The following is a 23816-nucleotide window of genomic DNA, read 5'->3' on the forward strand; positions in this document are numbered from 1 at the left end:
CTGTGCCACGAGGACCGTCATAAATTCCTATGGTGCCTTCCTTTTCAGGGCCACAGACTGACTCGAGTACTCATAGCTGGCATACAATGTCAGTGTACCTGTTTGGACCAGGTGTAATACAGAACTGCGCTGAACTGCAGGTGAAGCACAGACTACCCAAGACTTTGAGGAGGAAAATGGGAGAAGATTATTTTCATTTCACATGTCATATTGTGTATTCCATGTTTGTAATTTCACTGTAAAACATTTGACCCTGGATAACAAAACCACTTACATAGCATAGGTATATATATTGTAGCAATAGCCAAAAATACATTGTATGGGTCAAAATGATTTTTCCTTGATTAGGATATTAAGTAAAGATCATGTTCCATAAAGAATTTTTTTTAAGTTTCCTATATATATATCAAAACTTAGTTTTTGATATACATTGCTAAGAACTTCATTTGGACAACTTTAAAGGCGATTTTCTGAACATTTTGAATTTTTTGAACCCTCAGATTCCAGATTTTCAAATGGTTGTATCTTTGTCAAATATTGTCCTATCCTAACAAACCACACATCGATGGAAAGCTTATTTATTACAGAAAGAGAGATTCGTCATCTTTAATGTATCGCAAAAGGCACAGAAGAAAGAAACAAATAAAGTCAGCTAAAATCCTCAGCTCTGTTGTTAACTGGTAAAGGTCAGTAATTTCTTATAATAAAGGCATTAAACGAATCCTACATAAAGCTGCTTTTATTTGAAAAGAGTTCTGGAGGACAAAGCACAGAGAGTTTAAATAAGGACACGATTCCAGATTACTTGGTATGTGTGGGCCGAAAGAGGGAAAAATGTAAAAGGATGTAAACGGTCATGTAGAACAAAAGCATGAAAGTTACAGTCAGCTTCTGAAACTCTTTGGGACTAAAGCTAAGTATGTCAAAAGTTCTACTGAAGAAATCAGTTGTGGTTAAACTTTTAAAGCAGCTCCAGACGCCTGGTTGACGATGTTATAACTTCTCCAATGAAGTAATGTGTTTAGTAACGTCAAAGCAAGAGTGACCCCTGTTAATCCTCATAAAACCAGTCTGAACTTTGACCTTTTAGTATTAGACCAATCAAAGCATTCAGGGAAGCAGAATAAGACTGTTCATGAGCAAAGAGAAGTCAAATAAGTAGGCAAAGGAACTGGCCACTACCAGACTGGCAAGCCTTTTGTTGCAATTTTGCAATGATTTAGAAGTACTATGCCTTCTGCATGTGTAATTGTTCGGCCATTAAGTTGGTATAATCGTTTATTGTTATATATATTTATTTAAAATTCCCCTGGAAAACAACCCAAGCAATCAAATGTGCATTATTTCGCATTGAATTATTCAGTAGTGTCATGGCTAATTAGGTTATCATTCACAAACCCTTAGCCCTGAGCCTATTCAAACTAGACCTTTAGTGTTAACACTGAATGCATTTGACAGTGCATGTTTAGCCTGCTACTTAAAGTAGTATTTGAGAAGATCACAATTAAATGCCACCATTTGACAGCGGTGAATGGAACACAAAGACTCAAGTAGGACTTGCATTCCACAGCATTAGAAGAGCACTCACTGAACTTGAGGACTAAAACCCCTATGAAAAAGAACCCTCCAACAGAATTAAAACCTCCCCAAAGCAGCTCATTTTGCATAAGGGTGAATTCAGGTAAATTGTCCCAGTTAACCCAGTCCTAATCAGAGAGGCCCTATGTTTCTTGAGGTTTACATGTAATATTAAGTTATAATGAGTTATTATGATCATCGATCTCCATGTAAAACGGATCGTGCAGACCAAACTGTAAGTCGTAGAGACTTAAAACTTGGAGAGATGGTAGTGCTCACACTAACTACAACGTGACCAAGGCTTGCCCCAATTGGCCTGATGGGGGCGCTATAGCGAACAAAATTACGAAATCGCTCATAACTCCATCTAAACCATCAGTTGCAGGCTCAAGTGTCTTATATTGTTGGAATCCTTGGCTCATGGCGGACCAAATGCATGCCTTAGATTTGATCGAACTAGGTTTTTTGCCTGATCTGAACCAAACCAGTGCAGAAAGATTCTCTGGAGAGTGAATATCACTAATTATCAAAAAAGTTGAACTTTTTTCGAACGGGTCGTTTAGAATTCCATTTACCCAAAACCCTATAAAGCCTAATGGAAAGCTCAAAACTTCACAAAACCTGTTGAGCACATGAGACAGGTGTTTGTAAACAAGCAAGCTAAGTTTTAAAAGGGTCATCAGATGCCCATTTTCCACAAGTTCATATGATTCTTTAGGGTCTTAATGAAAAGTCTATAATATAATATAATTTGGTTAAAAATTCTCAATAGTAGTGTAATAAAACACCCGATTTTGACCCTTACCTTGTCAAAATCAGCTCTGTAAAAATAAACTAATTTTATTGCATGGTTGCCTTTAAATGCAAATGAGCTCTACTCATCCCGCCCCTCTCTGATGTGGGATAATGAGCCGTATTTAGCCGCGTATAACGGCAAAACTTGCCAACAAGCACATTAAGAAAGGCAGTTTGCAAAGATGCATAAAAAACCCTTATGCTCACTTCTGCTGTGGGTGAAGCTGCATCAGGAATGATTTGCATCTAGACGCATATGTAGATCGGGATAGGCCCTTTTAAAAACGAATTTAACATTAATCCTCTGCATCTTCAGCGGCTCAGATGTCAGGAGTAAATGACGACTGCTATGTTCATTATTACATCCAACAACAGAACACCTCAATCGCTCAATCTGAGACATTCTTGTCTTCCAATGCACCTGAGTCTACACAATTTCGATCAGAGTCGGACTGTTTCAGCTCAGTGAGGGCGGGTCTAAGGTAAGGCGCTCATGTCAGTTAACTATTATGGGAGCGGCCACTGTCTGTGTGCCGTCACACCGACAAGAAGCTGAGAATAACCTGATTTTAAAAAGGGGATATTACTTTTAAAGATTAAAAAATCTTTTATCATTGTAGGGTGGTTGTGTACACAAACTGCCAACACACATTAATGTTCAAACAACATGTAAAAGTGAGTTTTGCATCCGATGACCCCTTTAAGGAAATCGGGCAGCTGAAGCTATAACAGTAATAAATGTTAAATAATCTGGATTTCACAGAAATTCTTTTAAAATCATTTATTTGGTTGTAACAGGCTTGCAAAATAATGTCTTTTTTTCATATGTGCTTAAATGCCTTAAAGCGCTTGAACCCCGGTAATCACTGCTTGCTGCTATATTTTCTATTTGCTTTTGACACGAAGCAATGCTACACTTGCATTCAGCCTATCAGTGTTAAGTGACTGAATGCCAGTAGGTGGGGCCTATGGTGAAAAGATGACTATTCATGTTTATGCAAATGTTTGTGCCCAGGTGATGTCATCTTGCACCTCAAATCCAAAAGGGCAGTTTTTGGAGCTTGATGAAATAAATGCCTTGTAGGACATTTTACGCTATGAAACTTGCAGGATTTTTTTAACGGTTCCAAGACATCTTACATGCCAAAAGATAAAGGAAAATTTAATTTCTCATGTTAAGGCCCTTTAACAATTTAAACTGAGTTTGCAGCAAAACACTTAATTGAACTTCAAAACACTTCATTAAACATAAAAAATTAGGTTAAAAGTTCTTAATATATCTAATGATTCACACAAACTACTACTATGTTGCTTTTGCATCAATGTTTGAAGCCTAATCTGCCACTGTCCTTGTTCCATTGTATGAGGGAAAAAAGGACCAGCATAGTCTCCAAAAACATGAGGTAAGTAAATGATGACTCAGTTTTCATTTTGGGATATACTATTCCTTTAAGCACCGACCTTTCACCTTACACAAAAAAGCGGCAACTGTAGAGGTTCATTCAGTGCGCTCTTGCGTTTACACAATGAGTTTGACGTGGTGTAGTCGACACCTGAGAAAGCGCGCGTGCCATGACTCATATTCCTCTCTTGATGTCTCGGAATGTGTCTAACAGCGACCGGAGAGGCAGGCTGGGGAAAAACGGAGAGGGGGAGGAGAAGGATCCAAAGTAACAGCGTGAAATTGCATAAAACATGCCATTGAGCGCTCCGCGCACTTCCACACTCTCTCCGCACGGAGTGGATGTTCACAGCCGCTTGAGAAGGGACGAGCTCACAGTGCATTCCATGGACCAGTATCGAAGTGCCTTCTTAAAATGTTGGATGTACACATGGGTGTTATTTTAGTTTAAGGACAGAGTTTTCTAGAAACCTGCTGCTGAAAGCTGAAGAAAAGAGGAACTTTCAACAGACTCTGCTCAGACTTCAGAGATTTTGTTTTCTTCTAAAATGCACTTATTTGGAATTTCTGTCTTCTGTCTCGCATTGTTTTATGCAAACCTTGCTTTGGAGTCAAGTCACGACTACTATGATTATGAATATGACCAAGATCAAGGGGATGCCATGGTAAGCACCGGCAAGCTCATTTCTGCGTCATATCAAAAGTAGACAAATTGGTTTACTGCATCATTTATTAGTAATGATTTGTTGCCCTGAAGTTAGCATTAAGTAAACTCATCATACACGTTTCTAAAGTATTTTTAAACTTAGTAGTACTGCTTGGAGAATTGAGACAACACATCAGCAGTCAACATCACTGGCACTGGTGACAAGGCTGTTGTAGTACTTAGTCAAGATTTGCATCCTGATTCATTTTATTAAGGTACAGTATCTTTGCAGAAACACATAAATGGAATTTGAATCAAATTCTAAAGGTTGGACAGATCTTTAAAAGCCTTCAACTATTTAGGGTATGATGTTATGCTTACCTTTATCCTTACTCATCATTATATGTAACCCTGGACCACAAAACCGTCTTAAGAAGCATGGGTATATTTGTAGCAATAGCCAAAAATACACTGGGTCAAAATGTTCAAATTTTCTTTTATGCCAAATATCATTGGGATATTAAATAAAGATTATGATCCATGAAGATATTTGTAAATATATCACAACTTAATTTTTGATTAGTAATATGCATTGCTAAGAACTTAATTTGGACAACTTTAAAGGCAATGTTATCAATATTTTGATGTGCACCCTCAGATTCTAGATTTTCAAATAGTTTTGGCCAAATATTGTCATGTCCTAACAAACCATGCATCAATGTGAAGCTTATTTATTCATTCTTTCAGATTATGTATAAATCTCAATTTCAAAAAATTGACCCTTATGGCTGTTTTTGTGGTCCAGGGTCACATATATATGACTGCCCTCTTTTTGTCTTTGTGTTCAAATTCAACATGGTTGTTGCAAACACCATTTACTTCTGGAATATTCACCATTTTACATATGGAGATCATTTTGGATGAAAAGATGTTTGTGAAATGATTCACATTTTGAAGTCAGATGGAGAATTCAGATATACTTAAGCATTCACACATCACTGGTTTAAAAGGGAAATTATTTGAGAGCACATTTATATTAGCATAAAAAGTGGAAGCAGGTGTCATCGGGTCAGCAACTTCAGAAGTAGTCTCTCTCTGTTACTTCTGTCTCCCCACTGAGAAAAAACGAAGACAGAAAGAGCTATAATTTTAAACATTTTAATTTGATCATGTAGATCATGATGAAGTGGTGCAATTTATTTTAATATCTCTTCTTACCTCAGGAGCTCCCAAGTGACCTGTCTGGACACAAAAGAAGAGATGTGTGTTAGTATAGTCTCTGTGCTGCTTTTGGCTCACAAAGCCATTATACGTGATTACTTTGACACAACATTCTATCTTTTCATATACAGCAGCAGTGGACTCTTTGGAATTTTACTATGTGCAGTGTATAAATGATACCATATGCTACACGCAGCAACGTGGACATCTTGACAAGATCTTGAAATGATTCCCATCGGTAATGTGCGACATGGGCCGTACACTAATCACGATTGGCTAAAATTAGACTTGCTTTGTTTTCACTGCTCTCTCTCTCTCAAACTCCTTTGGGTCGCTGTGAAATTCAATGGTTATTAAGATTCATTTAGCTGGAATTCACCAAGAGTAGGGAAAGTCAATCGCAACAACATAAAAAAAGCTGCTTAATTTCTAATGGTTTATTTTTGGTCCACTTGGGGGATATTTGTCTTGCGCCGATGCCATGGAATTGAATAATTGTTCCGTAATTGCACATGTGGCTGTACGTTATATGAATGTATGGGATGGGTGACTTAATAATTCATCGGGCATCAGTCAGCGCTGGGCTAATATAATGACCTTATTTCTCTCCCTTGGACTTTTCCATCATGGCCATCTCTCATCTGTTTGGCAAAGCTGTCCTGTAAATCATGAGTAATTGTGATTCTAAATGTAAATCATGAGGGTTGTGCATGTAGAGAGAGTTATTGTCAAGTAAGACTATCTTTCTGAAGGGGTCACTTGGGAAATGTGGGTGCTTGGGGAGTACGCACGAGGTGCTGGGACTTCTGATTTGTAGTCTTAATGGCTCCGCTGCAGTCTTGACCTCATTCGTTGGGACTGACATTCGGTTTCGTCATGTGGCTTTACAAAAACTCCATCATTTTTTAAAAGGGATGTTGACTGCTTTAGGAATGCCTATTTTATATTAGTAGCTGCTATGTTGCAAGTCTCTTGAGGTTTAAGTAAGCGTTATATTTCAGCCTGTATGAGTGTCAGGGTTAGTGATGAATGCCTGAGAATAAACCACCTCTAGCTAGAAGGAAAAGAGCTTTTCACTCTTCCAAACAGTGCTTATTTATTTCTGCCCTTTGGTGATAACTAAAGGGATTCCCCAGGGACGTGTTCTCCTGTGTGAGTGTGTGGTCATGTGTGCTTCCCAGGTAGGAAAGTTAGCACAGGTGGAACAGATTACCCACATCTGTCTTTCTTATCTTTTCCACTCTAATAGCCAATCCACCTGCCAGATCCGCTCATCCTTTAACTTCAGATATAGCGCAACCACCTTTCAACACTTTCACAACTTTAGAGGAGCTTTCACCTGGGGGGCAGGGAAAGTCAGACGTTGTGATGACATAAGCAAGAAGACTTCGGGGAGGTCAGCAGTTCAACCATTCTTGGAATTAGGCAACTACTGCAAATGGGGTGTTTCAATAGTTGTTACTTCTTACAAACTATTTTTATTGTGCAATGCTGTGAGGACTGACAGGGTTGAAAGGCGTGCATACATTCTTGAATGAAAAAATTAGTGAGTGATTTGATGTGATGTTTAGTTTGATACTCAGTTATCTTCAGATGAGGCTGCAGTGGCATTGGTTACTGTAAATGTGTAGAAAAGGGTTAAAGGGATAGTTCACCTAAAATTATGCCATTAATTACTAACCCTCGTTCATCTTCGAGACACAAATTAAGATATTTCTGATGAAATCCAAGAGCTTTCTGACCCTGCATAGACGCAACTACCACGTTTAAAGCCCAGAAAGGTACTAAGGACATGATTAAAATAGTCCATGTAACATCAGTGCTTCAACCTTAATTTTCTGAAGCTACAAGAATACTTTTTGTATGCAAAGAAAACAAAAATAACGACTTTATTCAACAATTTCTTCTCTTTTGGGTCAGCCTTCAATGCGCATTCAGAAGAGTCACAAAATAGTATACATAAACAGTTTTTCCTTATCTTCATAAAAGTATGGTTGAAGCACTGATGTCACATGGACTATTTTATTGAACATGTCAGTTGCGTTGCTGTCTATGCAGGGTCAGAAAGCTCTCGGATTTCATCAAAAATATCTTAATCTGTGTTCTGAAAGAAGTACTGTACTTATGGGTTTGGAACGACATGAGGGTGAGTTATTTATGACAGAATTTTCATTTTTGGGGTGAACTACTGATTTAATATAGTTTGTGTTTTGGTTTTTAATGTCAGTTACACTCTAAATCCCTTAAATAGCACTACAATATAGGTTTGAGCGATTTCTTAATGAATTCAGTGTTGACTGAAAATATGAAAGTCATTCCGAAACATAGATTTCTTTCATATTTCAGGGTACACTTTAAAGGATTGGTTCACTTCCAGAACAATAATTTACAGATAATTTGCTCACCCCCTTGTCATCCAAGAAAGATGTCTTTCTTTATTCAGTCATAAAAAAATTGTTTTTTGAAGAAAAGCATTCCAGATTGTTCTTTTTTCTATATAGTGGACTTCTAAAATGCAGTTTAAATGCAGCTTCAAAGGGCTCCCAGCCTATCTAGTGTAACGATCTGTCATTTTCATGAATAAATTAATATTTATACACTATTTAACCTCAAATGCTAATCTTGTCTAGCTCTGTGATGCACATGCATAGTCTGTGCACTCCCATTCAAAACTCCCATCTTATTTTCTCTTTCAACTTCAAAATCATCTTACATCTCTGTTTTACCTTTTTTTGTAAAGGGCGTTTGACCTTCTTTACATGTTCACACTGTAAACACTGGGTCGGTACTTCTGCAGTGATGTAGGTTGATTTTGAAGATGGAGGAGAAAAACAGATGAGAGTTTTTCGGCCTACCCTAACTTGTTCTGAGCGGGAGTGCACACAGTATGCATGTGCAACGCAGAGCTAGACAAGACGAGCATTTGTGGTTAAAACGTGTACAAATATTAATGATGACCGATTGTTTCACTAGATAAGACCCTAGATAAGACCCTTCTTCCTTGTCTAGGATCGTTTAGAAGCATTTAAACTGCATTTTGGAAGTCCAAACTCATGGGCACCATTTAAGCTCACTATATTAAGAGAAATCCTGTAATGTTTTTCTCAAACATACTTTCTTTACGAAGAAAGAAAGACATGAAAATCTTGACAAGGGGGTGAGTAACTTTTCTTAGAATAAAAGGTACAAAAGCTGTCAGTATTCTTTTAAAAGGTACTAATGTGTAGTTTTAAGGGACTAATATGACCCTTATGGGTAATTAAGGTACAAAGGTGTGCTTTTGGATGGGGTGCTGCCCCAGTTACAGCTTTTGTCTTTGTAATAGTATTTGTTAACGATAACTGTCACTTATTCTCATGGGCAAATAAAGGAGCACACAAACACTTTTTGCTATGTATATCTGTAAAGTTCTGTAGTGATCGTACAGTCATTTTTAGTTGCTGTAACTTTGAGGTTTCCATTTGTCTCTTTTTTTCTGTACTGTCTGTAAACCGTCTGTAGGTCCCCTCAGTCCTCTTCTGCAGAGGAATTCAGCTCTGACTGTGGCCCAGCAGTGTGCCTGTAGCATCTGGGGGACTTTTTTTGTGTGTATTTGACACACTTTTTTCAGATCTGAGACTGCTTTTGCAATTTCATCTGCAAGTAGAAACAGTGGAATCTGTGTCATAGCAGAAAATTCCAGATCATACCTTTTTTACCTGCCTTCTTCTAGGGAACGTCTTATCACTCAAATCATAGCCAGTGTGTGGGCCACTCTGGGAGTGTAAACTGTTAAATTATGGAGACTAGGCCCTTGGTGGTCGACTATAAAGCAGTATTTCCCAATTTTTTTGGTCTTGTACCCCATCAGTAAGCATCAAGTACTCCATTAAATTAGAAATGTTTTTCATTATCATTAATATTGTAAAATTGGTTACCATTACAATGATTTATTTTCAAGCTACAGACATTAGGTAATGTACTGAAGATCATGGATGTCCAAACCTGTTCATGGAGGGCCAGCGTCCTGCAGAGTTTAGCTCCAGCCTTAATTAAGAAACTTCCAGACAAGTCTGTTGGAGCTTAACTCTGCATGATGTTGGCCCTCCAGGAGCAGGATCGGACACCCCTCATGTAGGCGAAATAAAAACCCTCACCAAGCTTCCTTCCTTCTTTCAGTGGGCAATCATGCAGAAACCTTCCTTAAGACCAAACGGCAGAATTTATTTATAATTCGAACTTAGATGGGACTTTGCCAAAAAATTAAGTCATTTTGAAATACCATAGAAGCAAGAAAACCCACGAGTAGGGGTGGCACGGTTCACAAAACCCACGGTTCGGTTCGTATCACGGTTTTAGGTCACGGTTTTCGGTTCTGTACGGTTCTTGTTTTTATTTTTTTTATTTTAATCTTTAACACTCCAGAAGTTTGTTTTGGCATATGAAATGTAGCTTGATTATACACAATTTAGGATACATTATTAAAAAAAAAAGTTTTATCATGTAATCATGCACAAACTGAATTGGACTTGACTTTAAGCACATTATTGAGACCATCTCTGAGGAAAGCTAGGGGAGATTTGATACAGCAATAGAAAAGACATTGATGACATGCTTTTCATTTATTTGGCAAAAACAGGACAATGTGTATCTCCACAGGAATTTATTTGCCTTTTTAGCACATAAAGATTGAACTGAAGAATTAACTTGCATGTCTACCAACACACTGGTGTGATGTCTTCTCAGATGAACTGACAAATTAGAAGTGTTGCCGTTAGCATATTATATGCATTTTCCACAATGCTTGCACACAGTCTCAGTTCGATCTATTCTTTTATTCCCGTCTTCATCATAGGTAACATGAAATCCAAAATGTTCCCACACAACTGATCTGGCTAAGGGGCCGTTCACATGAAGCCTCTTTTGTGCACTCAAGTTTGTTATTTCAAATGTAGACGCGTGGTATGCGCGCTCATAATGGAAGCGACGCGGTGCGACACGCTCATTTTTTCCAGGCGCGTCCGTGCCGCATCGAGATAAAAACATCTCAACTTTTCAAAATTCTGCAAGCTCACCGCAGGCCATGTGACATGAACCACCCAATCAGCTTCATCCTTTCCTTTAATAAAATAGAAATTTCTACACGTGACGTAACCTGCAGCACTCCACTTTTACTGTCTCTATGTCTACACACACCTCTTATTTCGCGCAAAAAGGACACTCACGAGGCTACATTGCGCATGCGTTGAACCGTGCGACGCACACACGCACCGAACCGAGACAAGCGAACCGAACGGTTCGGTTGTTTTTCATGTACCGTGCCACCCCTACCCGCGAGTGGATACGCAATCATTTGTAGAAATCTTAATGAGAAGTCAAGACTTGCAGTGTAACAAAGACTTAGAGAATTACAAAGGAAATGGAAATCATTCTAAACCCCTGGGATCACTGCTCTAAAGGATAAAACAGGTTTTGTGTACTGACCCGTTTAGAGCAAGGAACAGGTAGTGCACAATGTAGGCTGAGGCCAGGAAAAAATCTGTTCTGAAACAAATATATCATCCAATGTAATAAAAGAACAAGTATTTTCATTTCTGAAAAGTGGAGTCAAAAGAGTAATGCATTAGTTTACAGATGAATCATATAGTTTTAATCATACTACATAAAGAATAAAGCAGTTATTCTTATTACTTGGCGTTGTTTTGTGCAAGGTTTATTCTGCTAAGTTTCAAAAGGTCCTAATATGTGACCCTGGACTACAAAACCAGTCATAAGTTGAATGGGTATATTTGTATGGGTCAAAATTATTGATTTTTATTTTTGCCAAAAATCATTACGATTAAGTCATGTTCAATGAAGATATTTTGAAAATTTCCTACCGTAAATATATTTAAAACTTAATTTTTGATTAGTAATGTGCATTGCTAAGAACTTCATTTGGACAACTTTAAAGGCGATTTTCATAATATTTAGATTTTTGGCACCCTAAGATTCCAGATTTTCAATAGTTGTATCTTGGGCAAATATTGTCCTATCCTAACAAGCCATACATCAATGGAAAGCATATTTATTTAATCTCTCTTATGACTGGCTTTGTGGTCCAGGGTCACATATTTGAGTATTAGTTTCCTGTATTTACTAAAAGAATAGTGAAGAAGAAAATATCTTCTCTTACCCTCATGTCATTCTAAACATGTGTGTAAAACACAGATATTTTAACTGCTGCTCTTTTTACATTCAGTGAAAATGAGTTAGGAGTAGAAACAGCATAGTAAGGAAAAGAGCAACGTGGAATATCAGCTAATTAATTGCTTTCGCTTCCCACACAGGAAACAAAGTCATACAGGTTTGAAACAACGTGAGAGTAAGTAAATGATGAGAGTATTTGTCAAATTAATCCTTAAAAGCTTTGTTAAAACTTCAGAAGAGATGTGCAATCCACATGCCAAGGCGTGGATGCTGCTTAAACCTTACTAATGTTGCTCTTGACAGTTTCTGTTCAGGCCGGATATTTGCCTCATATAATTCTTTAAGTATGCCAAATCAAGAACCCCATCCCCCCTGCCCCCACTGTGTAGCTTTTTTTGTGCCTACAGGGTTTCATTGGGATTTCGTGTAGAGCTCTATTATGTTTTGGAGAGCTTAAGAATTGGGTTACAGAACATTAGACCTAATATCCCTGTGGTCTTATTGAGTAGTGGGCAACGCTCCAGGCTAATAACTTTATTGCACCACAGAAACCTTAACCAAGTACGCGTCAGAAGTGCACAGTAATTGCATCCTGACACATGCCCACCTCTACACGTGAAACGGATCAGACAAAGAAAGCAACTCCTTCTAAAAAAAAAGGAAGAGAGATTCTTATGGGCCTCAAACCAATTGCTAGATTGTTTCTTCAAATGACATGAAATCAAAATGAACCCTGTTTACTTTCATAATGCGCAGTCTTATTGTTCTAGATTCATCAGTGCATGCTGTCCAAAATTTTCCAAAAACAAATGTTTGCCTTCATAATCTTGTCTCTGAAACAACTTTCCATTTTGGCTGAGATTCAGAGTCAAATGAATGTGAAAACTGATATCATTTCAATCAAAAACAAGTTCTAGCCTTGGCATAGTTAGCAATAGTGCAAAACAAAGTGTAAACAGCGCAGAGTAAATACGCTGGCGCTTATTAGCTGTTTATATTGAAGATTGCACTTAGAAAACTTTGTTTTTGAACGTACTGATTCAGACATAGATAGAGTCATGTGTTGTATGCAGTGCTGCTAGGTCATTTTAATGGATGTAGCAGATACTAGGCTTAAGACTGGAAAAATAATTTCCATGCGAATGGTCTGGTCTCAAGAGCGCATGCAGCGGCCCAGTGGTTGATTTTAAAAAAATCACATGAGAGGCCATAATATAGCATTCATGAGCTTATAGTGGAGTTCTTTGCCTTAGGGAACATCTCAATTGCTTCAGGAAAACAGGACAGATTAGGATTGTTTGTCTGAAATGCGGGAAGCTTGGTTGTGGAAGAGAGTCTCAGTTACTCTTTAGACTTGTGGCCAGACTTATTCTCCAAGGAACTGCTGGTTCTCCCCTAGGTCAAAGGCTCAAAGCTCACAGTCAGTTCTAGGGTTTCTAAGAGATCATTAGAGGGCTAATGATATCTCAGATCCTCTTCCTCTCCTCCTGAGTGTTGGCAAATGTAGGCCCAGACATGCCCTCAGCAGACTTCAACGACATCCTTCAAGTTCAGCGAGCAGAGCGCCATTCGCAAGCCTGCTCTCTAGAGTCCAATACTGAGGATGAAAGGTATGTCTGGAACAGATGCAACATGTGTTCTTGTGCATATGTACCACTGCTGTAGTGTCCAAAACGGGGGCCTTGTTCCACCTGAGTTCACTGAGCATCTGTGATGATGTCTGTAATGCTCCCCAGTGACAGCATTTGGTTTTTAAAAGGAGAAATTAATACAATAATGGCTTTAACTTTGCTTTATTTATTAAGAACTGACTGTAAGTGTGCAGAAGCAATCTGCCGCTGTTAAGAACTGTTAAAGGGTTAGTTCACCCAAAAATGACAATTCTGTCATTGATTTCTCACCCTCAAGTTGTTCCAAACCTGTAAGACCTTTGTTTAAATTCAGAACACAAATTAAGATACTTTTGATGAAATCCAAAAGCTCTCTAACCCTCCATAGACAGCAAGGGTCCTTCCACGTTCAAGGTCCAGAAAGGTACCAAGAACATTGACAAAATAGTCCATGTGACATCAGTGGTTCAACCGTAATCCAATATGGCGCTAGGGTGACGCAGAGGAGAAAAGTTGTTATTTGAGTAATTAATGAGAGAATTTTTATTCTTGGGTGAACTATCCCTGTACGATTATAATTTTAGTACTATCTGGCTCTCTCTTCACAATCTCGTAACTGCCCATTATAGATAACAAACCACAAGTGATTGTCTGGGAGGCCTGTTTTGTTTTAATACTGACAAACACATTTGAAATAACTATATTTTTGCAAGTACATGAAACACTGCCTGATTACCTAATTGGCAGCAGGCTATGTCTTTACATAAAGAGTATTTCAAAATATGAACTTGTGGAAAAAATTTAATTGTGAAGGCTTGACGTTTTGATTAGGTTTTAGCATTGGAGTATGGGGTGACTGTAATGGAAATGAAACTGTATAAACCTGGCCTAAATATGAAGCATTTTGACTCAGACAAAAGGAATTTATGCAGTGAGGGTGCCTTCCAGAAACCTCATCCAAAATAGCTCCGGATGCTGGTATCAGCTAAGAGGATAAACGCTAAAGTCATTGCCAAAAAAGGATCTAGTTGTTTTTTTGTCATTGTGTCAGTTTTGTGGTTTGCTTCAGGAAACATTAAGCCGTCAAGGGGCTGTGCATTGTTTTGTGGTGTCTGAAATGATCCTTCTGTCTAATGATGCACATTTTCTAATTGGCACCTAACTGTTGACTCAAGTTTGAACTTTAAAATAATGGCAGTCATGATAGGGTCATCGTCATTCGTGGGATTTTATGCGTGCATGGCATCAAATCTTGTTTTTCTTACCATGGACATGGCATCCTATGTGTTAAACCCAGCTGCTTTCTATTGTGATTCATTCAATGAGACATACTTTCTAGCATTAGAGGTGAATGATTGTTTTTTATTTGTTAACAGCACAACGTGGCTCATGTCTAACCATGCATCATTGTATGCATCTATCATTAGGTCATCATTTCATCACTTCCCATGAATCACTGTCCTTCAACGGCAAATGTGATCTCTTACTGAGGCCCTTCTCATTTTAACCTAAAATCCTTTAAAATATTAAGATTTTTCTTTGATAAAATGGCTGCAAGCTGTTGGATGCAATCTACATTGAATCTTTATGTGAAATTAAATGTAATATTTAATGATGAGACTATTATTAGGGGCCAAGCACTGAAGGTGCGAAGGCACTTGTTGTATGTTTATGGCAGCCTATAGAACCACATGCGGGGAAGTTATGAAATTTAAGGCAAACTGATAATAATTTTTGAACCATAAAATAATTTTTTTCCTCTGAATCTTTGGCTCATGCCGAGTTGAATGTATCAAATTTAAATCACTATTTTTGATAGTTCGAAAAATCTATTTTTAAACTCGTCCTAGACTGTTTGTCTGATTTTCCACAAATTTGGCTCAGATCATCTTCAGATCATTCTGGCAAAATGTTATGTAATTCAAATTGATTAGCCAAACCGTTCTTGAAAAATGCGTGAACAAATTCAGTGAAGAGGACACAAAAATGGATGTGAGGCTATATCTCCACAACGGTTTGGTGTATTGAGACCAAACTTGGTGTATGTTATAATAACCATGGCTTGAGGCTACCTGCACAGTTTCAGCACAGTGCCACCTAATGGTTAGGAGATATGAAAAACCCAATTTTGGGTGTCAGCCATTCTCGGTGTGGCTTTGGCACCATGCCCTGATGGTACTGAACAAGTTTCATTATAATTAAATTGACTAAAATGCTAATAACTTTTTAGTATATTAGCCAATTGTAATGAAAGGTCTTGATAGATTATTTTGATCATGCTGAGAACATCAATAGCAATTATGCCAAAATTGTCCAAACTTTTCACCATTTTGATTTATATTCAAAACCTACTTTTTCGAAATCCTCCTAGACCAGTTTTCACCAAATTTGACTCTGATCATCTTCAGATCATCCTGGTGAAAAGTTATGGATTTTGTGTTGATATTTAAAAAGTTATAATTTAACGCATCAACAAATTTTCTGGAATAATCCCAAGCTGCGGCTGCAGAAGCTTTGATCTCTGCAAAGCTTTGACATATTGACACCAAACTTTGAATGTGCCATTGTCAACTCACGCTGATTACGCCACATCACTTTGGCTACCTACTGGTCAAAAGTAATAAACCATTCATTAACCATTAATAATGGGAATTTCCAAATAATTGCTGATATCTGTTGATTGTATTAGCCTATTGTAGGTAAACTGGTCTCAAAATATTCCTTGGATCATGCCGAGAACATAGATACCAATTTTGCCGTAGTCGGACAAACTTTCTGTCCACCATTTTGATTTATGTTGAAAACCTACTTTTTTGAACTCCTCCTAGACTGTTCATCCAATTTTCACCAAAATCGTATCAGACTGTGCTGACAAAAAGTTATGGATTTCATGTTGATAGACTTTTGTGTAGCTCCACAACAAATTTGAGGCATGATGCCAGATTATGTCTGAGGCTGTATCTCTGCAAAGATCTCTGACATATTGACATCAAACTTTGTGGGTGTCATTGTCACCTCACACAAAACACACCACATCACAACAGGGACACCTCTTGGTCAAAAGTAATAACCCATTAAATAATATTACTACAGGTTGGCTAAAATCATCCTAAAATTGCTTTAATTATTTATTGTTGCAGTTCGTCTGATGCTTAATGCCATACTTAGTTACTCATTTTTCCTCTGTTGTGCTTGGCCCCTTAATTGCTGCTTGCAGCTATATTTATTATTAAAACTGATGTTTAATACGTAATATAATCCCAAATATGAATTAGATCACAATAGTGAAACAATGAATGCATTTTTGGGTCAAGTGCCCTTAGACTTCATGGTTCCCATTTGTATCGTTCTCCCATCAGTCTCTTTTTTTAGTTGCCACTGAAACATAAAAATAGGGCATTGTATCTGCCTTTTTACAATTACCAAACCTTAAGTTTAGGACTGACTCACGTGTGAATGTGTCTGTATGCTGAACACCACACATCATTTTCTCAGTCTCCATTGTTTCTGGTAGGAAACAGACCAGTGTGTTATCTCAGGAATCACTGTAAACAAAGGCATGGAAGAGGCCACATACAATAGTCTTGTTCATACTCTTTTTGTGGTATTTGAATTTCCTGAATAAACAGAAGGGAGTCAATGCAGGGAGAAGCGGTCATTTCCTACAAGGATTATATTTTTCCTCTTTCCACGTTTACAGCTATTTTCCTTGAAGTGCAGTACAACAATGTTCGCAGGTAACTATGGGTTTAAAACCTTGTTCAGCTATGTTTTATGACAACATTTGAAACTATGCAGCCTTAAAGTCATATTTCACATAAATAGTTACATTTTTATTGTTGAGGGTTGGATTTTGGCAAAGTGAAGTGTCCTGTATCATGAAAAATGGCTTTCAGGTTTATACTTTCGGGCTGTCCAACTGTAACACTCTTGTTTGTTCTGAGGATCTCCTTTGAAAAGGAGATAAGTAGGGAGGCCTAGAAAATCATTGCTTGTATTTCTCCAGCCAAAACTTTTTACTGTATGTAAATTAGGGCTGTCCCCGAATAGTCGAAGATTCGATGCATCGATATGCGGAGCCTGATTCGACCACCGATCTCACAGTCGAATCTTCGCGGGTGAAACGAGCATCACACCATTTTGGCAATATAGGGGTGCTCAATGTCTAACTGCACACAGAACTACTAGATTTTGTACGGACATATTAAGTTATAAACAGCCTTAGATTATGATAATGCAGTAAAAACAAAAGTGAAAAGAAAGAAGCGTTCAATAAATATTTTTAACGTGTTTGTGAACAAATCCAACCACCCCTGTGACAGATTTAATTTTCACTTGCCCTGATCCATGATGAGATGAGGACGGCAGTTAGGCGGCGATCACACCGAACGCGTTTTTGCCGTTGGAGGCGCCTCTTTTGAATGGTTTTCTGTTGGCAGTGAGCGTTCTGCGCTCCGTTAATGCGTCCCCGGCGCCTCGCGTTTTTGCAGGAGCGCTCTGAGCGCCTGAAGTTGAAAAAAAATATCAACTCTGAGCGGAAAAACGCCCAACGTTATTCGCGTTCTTTCCCATTGTCCAATCTTTCGGGTCTTCGAAAGTTTACCGTCGCTTAAAAAGTCCGGAGACTGCAAGAAATAGAGGAGAAACCTTTGGTGTCTATCATGGGAAACCAGGGGCTGTATTATTTAGGGTTTCTGCTAATATGACAGTTTAATCAACAGCAAAAAACTAGATTTTAGAGCGTTCGCGCTATAATCCTTTGATTTGACTGACAGGACAGCTGTTTTGGTCGTTGCTTAGCAAAAAAGGCAGTGCTGTGCGCCTTGCGCGTTCTGTCTTTTTATTTAAACCTAAATAAGTTTGTCTGTCAGTTTTGCAGTCAGGCAGGCAGTTTTGGTCGCTTTATTAAAAGTTGTTGCTGTGTGCAGTGTGTAAAATAAAATAAAAATTGTTTTACCCTCCTGCTGACTATAGTGTCGTGTCCCTCCTATCCCATTCACACACACACATAAGCCTAGATGATTCGACTATCGGTCGACTATAGAAAGATTCGAAAATTCTGATTCGACTATGAAAATTCTTAGTCGGGGACAGCCCTAATGTAAATAATGGGTTTTACAACAAAACGTAAGAGTAAGAGAAGCTATTTCCTACTATTTGAGATAAATTCTCTGCTGTAAACTTGGTAAGCTGCCTAATGAGATTTTAACAACAAAAAGTGATATAGGCCTGGCCAATACCAAACTGCCCTTCTTAAAGAATGCAGAATTTTGTTGTGGTCCAATTCAAGTAGTGTTTTTCTCACTTTTTTAACACCTCCACAAGTGGGGGAGGGTGCACTTTTTTATCAACAGTCGTGATCAGCCATGTGGGTAAACTGGGCATGTTTCCTGGAATGTCCCAGACAGCAGTATCATTTTCCATCAGGGACTTTGGGCTGTTTTCAGACGCCGTTGGTGTTTCACACTTCTTACAAACTCTCATTCTCCTGCGGATTACGGCGAGGTCAAGACTTGGGGGGTTTGATTGCGTGGGCTAGGTTGTCTTTTGCTGAAGACAGACGTGGCTCCGTATTTACAGTACACGCAACCTTGGATCACATCCATCGGCTTACTGAGTAAGCAATACTGTCAATTGTCTGAGTCACGAGAGACCACTGAGGTCTGACCATTCAGTTAATGAAGGCATTACTTGCACGTCTCATGTTCACACATTCATAATATGGAAAACCTTTACCTATATTTGACAATATGCAGCTGTTTATTTTAACACCCCATCTGATATGCAAATGGTGTTTTGTAGTGTCAGCTTGATTAAACACAACACAAAATGCTACTGGTATATGGTCAAATCAATCTTTTGTAGGTTTTTGTTTAAATTTAGTAAGAAAACTGGTGAGAATATGTACAAACAGAGATGCAAACGGCATAACCTAAGTGGAACTGTCTAGTGATAATAAAACAATGGAAAAGTTAATCACATGTGTTTATGATGGCTGATTAGATTTTCAAATATTGGTTCTGTGAGTAAAGTCCCAAACCATCTTTTATAAGGCAATGAGAGATTGAAACATGCAATAAAAACAATTGATATTTCTCTTAGTCACTCTGGGATTTATCCAATATGGCTAAGCTTAATTGTTGTATTGGAAAGGCATAGTTCTGTTCCAGCTCTTCATTATGTCTAGCTCTGGTTTAACTCTCTTCTGTAACTTTAACTCTAGTGTTGCTGATAGTTAACCCAAAAATTTAACTACTGTCATCATTTAGTCACCCTCATGCCATTCCAAAACGGACTTTCTTTCTTCTTTGGAACATGTATTTTTGGCTGAGAAATCCCTTTAAAGCATAAGTTCACTCCTGAATAAAAATTTCCTGATAATTTACATTCCCCCATGCCATTCAAAATGTTCATGTTTTTCTCACTTCAGTTGAAGAGAAATTAAGGTTTTTGAGAAAAACATGTCTGGATTTTCTCCATATAGTGGACTGCAATGGAAATCAGTGGGTTGAAGTTTGAATCAGTTGAATTGCAGTTTTCATGTAGCTTCAAAAGGCTCTACGCAATCCAAGCCAAGGTAAAAGAGTCTTATCTAACAAAATCATTGGTCTTTTTCTAAAAAAATATACATTTCTACACTTTTTAACCACAAATGCTCGTCCACGATTAGGCAGAAATACCGACCCAGTGTTTACAAAGCAAACATGCAAAGTCAAATGCCCTTTACAAAAAAGGTAAAACAATGTCAGACGATTTTGAGGATGGAGAAGAAAATAAGTTAAGTATAAGTTTTTCACCGTACTATTTTGAACCGAAGTACACAGACGAAGAACTAACCACACATGACCTTTCCAATTTGATTATGTAATGTGTGAAGACTTGGACAAACATCGCAGAGCTAGTGCAAGATGAGCATTTGGGGTTAAAAAGTATATACATTTTTACTTTTTATTCTTTGGCAGGGATCGTGTTTGAAGCTGCATTGAAACTGCAAATTGGACATTCAACCTTTTGATCCCCAATTAAATCCACAATATGGAGAAAAATCCTGGAAAGTTTTCCTCAAGAACCTTAAGTGAACTAATCCTTTAAGTGTTACTCTGGTTTAGCTGTCAGGCTGCATTTTCCCAGTTTTATTCTATTTCTCTGTCTTATTAGGAGCATTCAGAGCTAGACCTGGTGGAGCAGTTGCGTTCAGCGGGTAGTGTGGAGGAACTTATGAGGATAGTTTACCCCAGCTACTGGAGCATGCTGAAGTGTCATTCCAAGATGGGATCGCGCTTACCTCACAGAGATCACAGCTCCACAGAAACAAGGTCGGAGGAGGCCTCCTATGCGGCTGCTTTCATCAATCTTGATATTTTTACAAGTGAGTGACTATTAACTTAGGACTGGCACAGACTGTGCTGGCAGTGTTTTTATGTCATTATTGTCTTAGAGACAAGACTTTTTAATGCTTTTTGACAATCCTGAGACAAAGTTTCTTGAGGATGCCAAGAATATGTCGGACCATGATCTGCGATAATTGCAGTGTAATACAAATCCATGCATTTCACTGTTGGCCTCTTTTAATGTGTCTGTTCTTCCTGTCTTGCTGCGCTTCCTCCAGGTATTCAGACAGAGTGGAGAAACACCCTGTGCATGCCACGCCAAGTTTGTTTAGATGTGGGGAAAGAGTTTGGGGCAGCTACAAACACCTTCTATAAACCACCCTGCGTGTCTGTCTACAGATGTGGGGGCTGCTGTAACAGTGAGGAGCAAGTGTGCAAGAACATGAGCACTTCATACATCAGCAAGACGGTGAGTGCTGCTTTCAGCTTGCGTCTACGTCCATAAACCTGTTCATGTGAACCAAGGGTGAGCAGTATTGACATACATATTGACAAATTTTTAAGCTTCATTTAACACCACTCATTTTACAGCAATTTTCCATCACGTTTCGGCCTTTCATCCACACTGAGATGGCATTTTTGTGCTGTGAAAACTGAAGACACTCTTCCAAGTGGATACATTTGAAAACATGTTTTTGCATTATAGTATGGACTGTGAGATTAGAGGTATTCAAAAATTATGCATATTTGATGCCCGTTTATACTGGTATTGTGCCTGATATGTGCAATTCACTTTCATACTGTTGCTAAAGATGTGTTACTTTTTACACTCCTCATATCACAGTCCTGCAAAGATGATAACAAATTAGATTCTGCTAAAAGAATGGTGTGAGAACTTTGTCTGTTCCGTCTGTATCATCTCAGTGAGCTTTTTTCCAACATTTCAGTGTGGATAAGACATTTTTGGAAAATGCTAGTGTGGATGAAGAGTTTTCAAATGTATCCAGATTAATGTAGATGTACAATGAGGAAAACCATATTTGATCCTCTGCTGATTTTGTATGTTTGCCCACTGACAAAGAAAAGATCGCATTTCAAAAGTTATAAGTTGATTTGCATTTTAATGAGTGAAATAAGTATTTAATCCCCTATCAATGAGCAAGATTTCTGGCTCCCAGGTGTCTTTTATACAGGTAATGAGCTGAGATTAGGAGAACTCTCTTAAAGGGAGTGCTCCTAATCTCAGTTTGTTACCTGTATAAAAGACACCTGTCCACAGAAGCAATCAATCAATCAGATTCCAAACTCTCCACCTTGGCCAAGACCAAAGAGCTGACCAAGGATATCACAGACAAGACTGTAGACCTACACAAGGCTGGAACTGGCTACAAAACCATCGCTAAACAGCTTAGTGAGGAGGTGACAACAGTTGGTGCGATTATTTGCAAATGGAGGAAACACAAAATAACTGTCAATCTCCCTCGGTCTGGGGCTCCATGCAAGATCTTACCTCGTGGAGTTTCAATGATCATGAGAACAGTGAGGAATCAGCCCAGGACTACACGGGAGGATCTTGTCAATGATCTCAGGGCAGCTGGAACCATAGTCACCAAGAAAACAATTGGTAACACACTACGCCGTGTAGGACTGAAATCTTGCAGCACCCGAAGGTCCCTCTGCTCAAGAAAGCACATGTACAGGCCTGTCTGACATTTGCCAATGAAGATCTGAATTATTCAGAGGAGAACTGGGTGAAAGTGTTGTGGTTAGATGAGACCAAAATCGAGCTCTTTGGCATCAACCTCACTCGCCGTGTTTGGAGGAGGAGGAATAGCTGCTTATGACCCCAAAAACACCATCCCCACTGTCAAACATGGGGGTGGAAACATTATGCTTTTAAAGGTGTTTTTCTGGACAACTGCACTGCATCAAAGTGACGATGGATGGGACCATGTACCATTAAATATTGAGTGAGAACCTCCTACCCTGGAAGCCAGGGCATTGAAAATGGGTCGTGGATGGGTATTCCAGCATGACGATGACCCAAAACACACGGCTGAGGCAACAAAGGAGTGGCGCATTAAGGTCCTGTAGTGGCCTAGCCAGTGGAGAAATCTGTGGAGGGAACTGAAGGTTCAAGTTGCCAAACATCAGCCTCTAAACCTTAATGACTTGGAGAGGATCTGCAAAGAGGGGTGGGACAAAATCCCTCCTGAGATGTGTGCAAACCTGGTGGCCAACTACAAGAAACGTCTGACCTCTGTGATTGCCAACAAGGGTTTTGCCACCAAGTACTAAGTCATGTTTTGCGAAGGGGATACATACATATTTCACTCATTAAAATGCAAATCAAAAAAAAAATTATTCTCTCACTGTTCAAATAAACCTACCATTAAAACTATAAACTGAGCATTTCTTTGTCAGTGGGCAAACGTACAAAATCATCAGGGGATCAAATATTTTTTTCCTCACTGTAGCCTTCGGTTCACCACACTTCTGGTTTAAACCACGCTCACATCTGGTTCTATCTGAATACAGATGCCGATTATTTTCCATTGCTTCAGATACAGATACATATACAGGTAATTGCTTCACTGCATACCCTTAACTAACACCTTACATATAAATCCATTCCTCTATATAATAACATAGTAAACTTGAATGATCTTCAATCAAAATGTCCATCACTGCTTTGAATAAAAGCATCTGCTTTTGTTTTTAAAAAAGCCTATTCCCAGACAGAACTCAGATGATCAGTTAAGCTTTGATTTAGAGACTTGTGGATGAGGCAGGGGCTTGGTTGGGAGGTCATGGCTGTGAATTATTTGCAAAAAGTCCTTTTAATTGCCCACTTATTTTGGGTGGGCTGACCTTAGCAGGCAATGGGTTCTCCTCTTGTGATTTAAACCATGACGCCCTCCCACCAGTTGAGCCGCCTGTGCAGGTCAAGGTCTCCATGTCCACGCTACTGCGCCAGAGACGTAAAAAACTCCCATTCTGGGCACAAAGCCTAAACAGCAGATGCAATGTGAAGATATTTCAAAATATCTTAGTAAGATTTGTGA

At 38.7% G+C, this 23816-nt stretch overlaps 1 protein-coding gene across 1 annotated transcript in view; it reads left to right on the forward strand.

Moving 5' to 3' along the window:
• Window positions 1–3933: 3933 nt before the first annotated feature.
• The window catches only part of vegfc (vascular endothelial growth factor c), a 59777-nt gene continuing 39894 nt past the window's right edge, over window positions 3934–23816 (forward strand). The window contains exons 1-3 of the mRNA XM_073842918.1: window positions 3934–4440; window positions 20579–20789; window positions 21030–21220. Of these exons, the coding sequence (XP_073699019.1) occupies window positions 4324–4440; window positions 20579–20789; window positions 21030–21220 (519 nt within the window). The 5' untranslated portion in view covers window positions 3934–4323. The remainder of the gene's footprint in view (window positions 4441–20578; window positions 20790–21029; window positions 21221–23816) is intronic.

Source organism: Garra rufa, chromosome 6 (assembly GCF_049309525.1).
Source record: "Garra rufa chromosome 6, GarRuf1.0, whole genome shotgun sequence".
Lineage (NCBI taxonomy): Eukaryota > Metazoa > Chordata > Actinopteri > Cypriniformes > Cyprinidae > Garra > Garra rufa.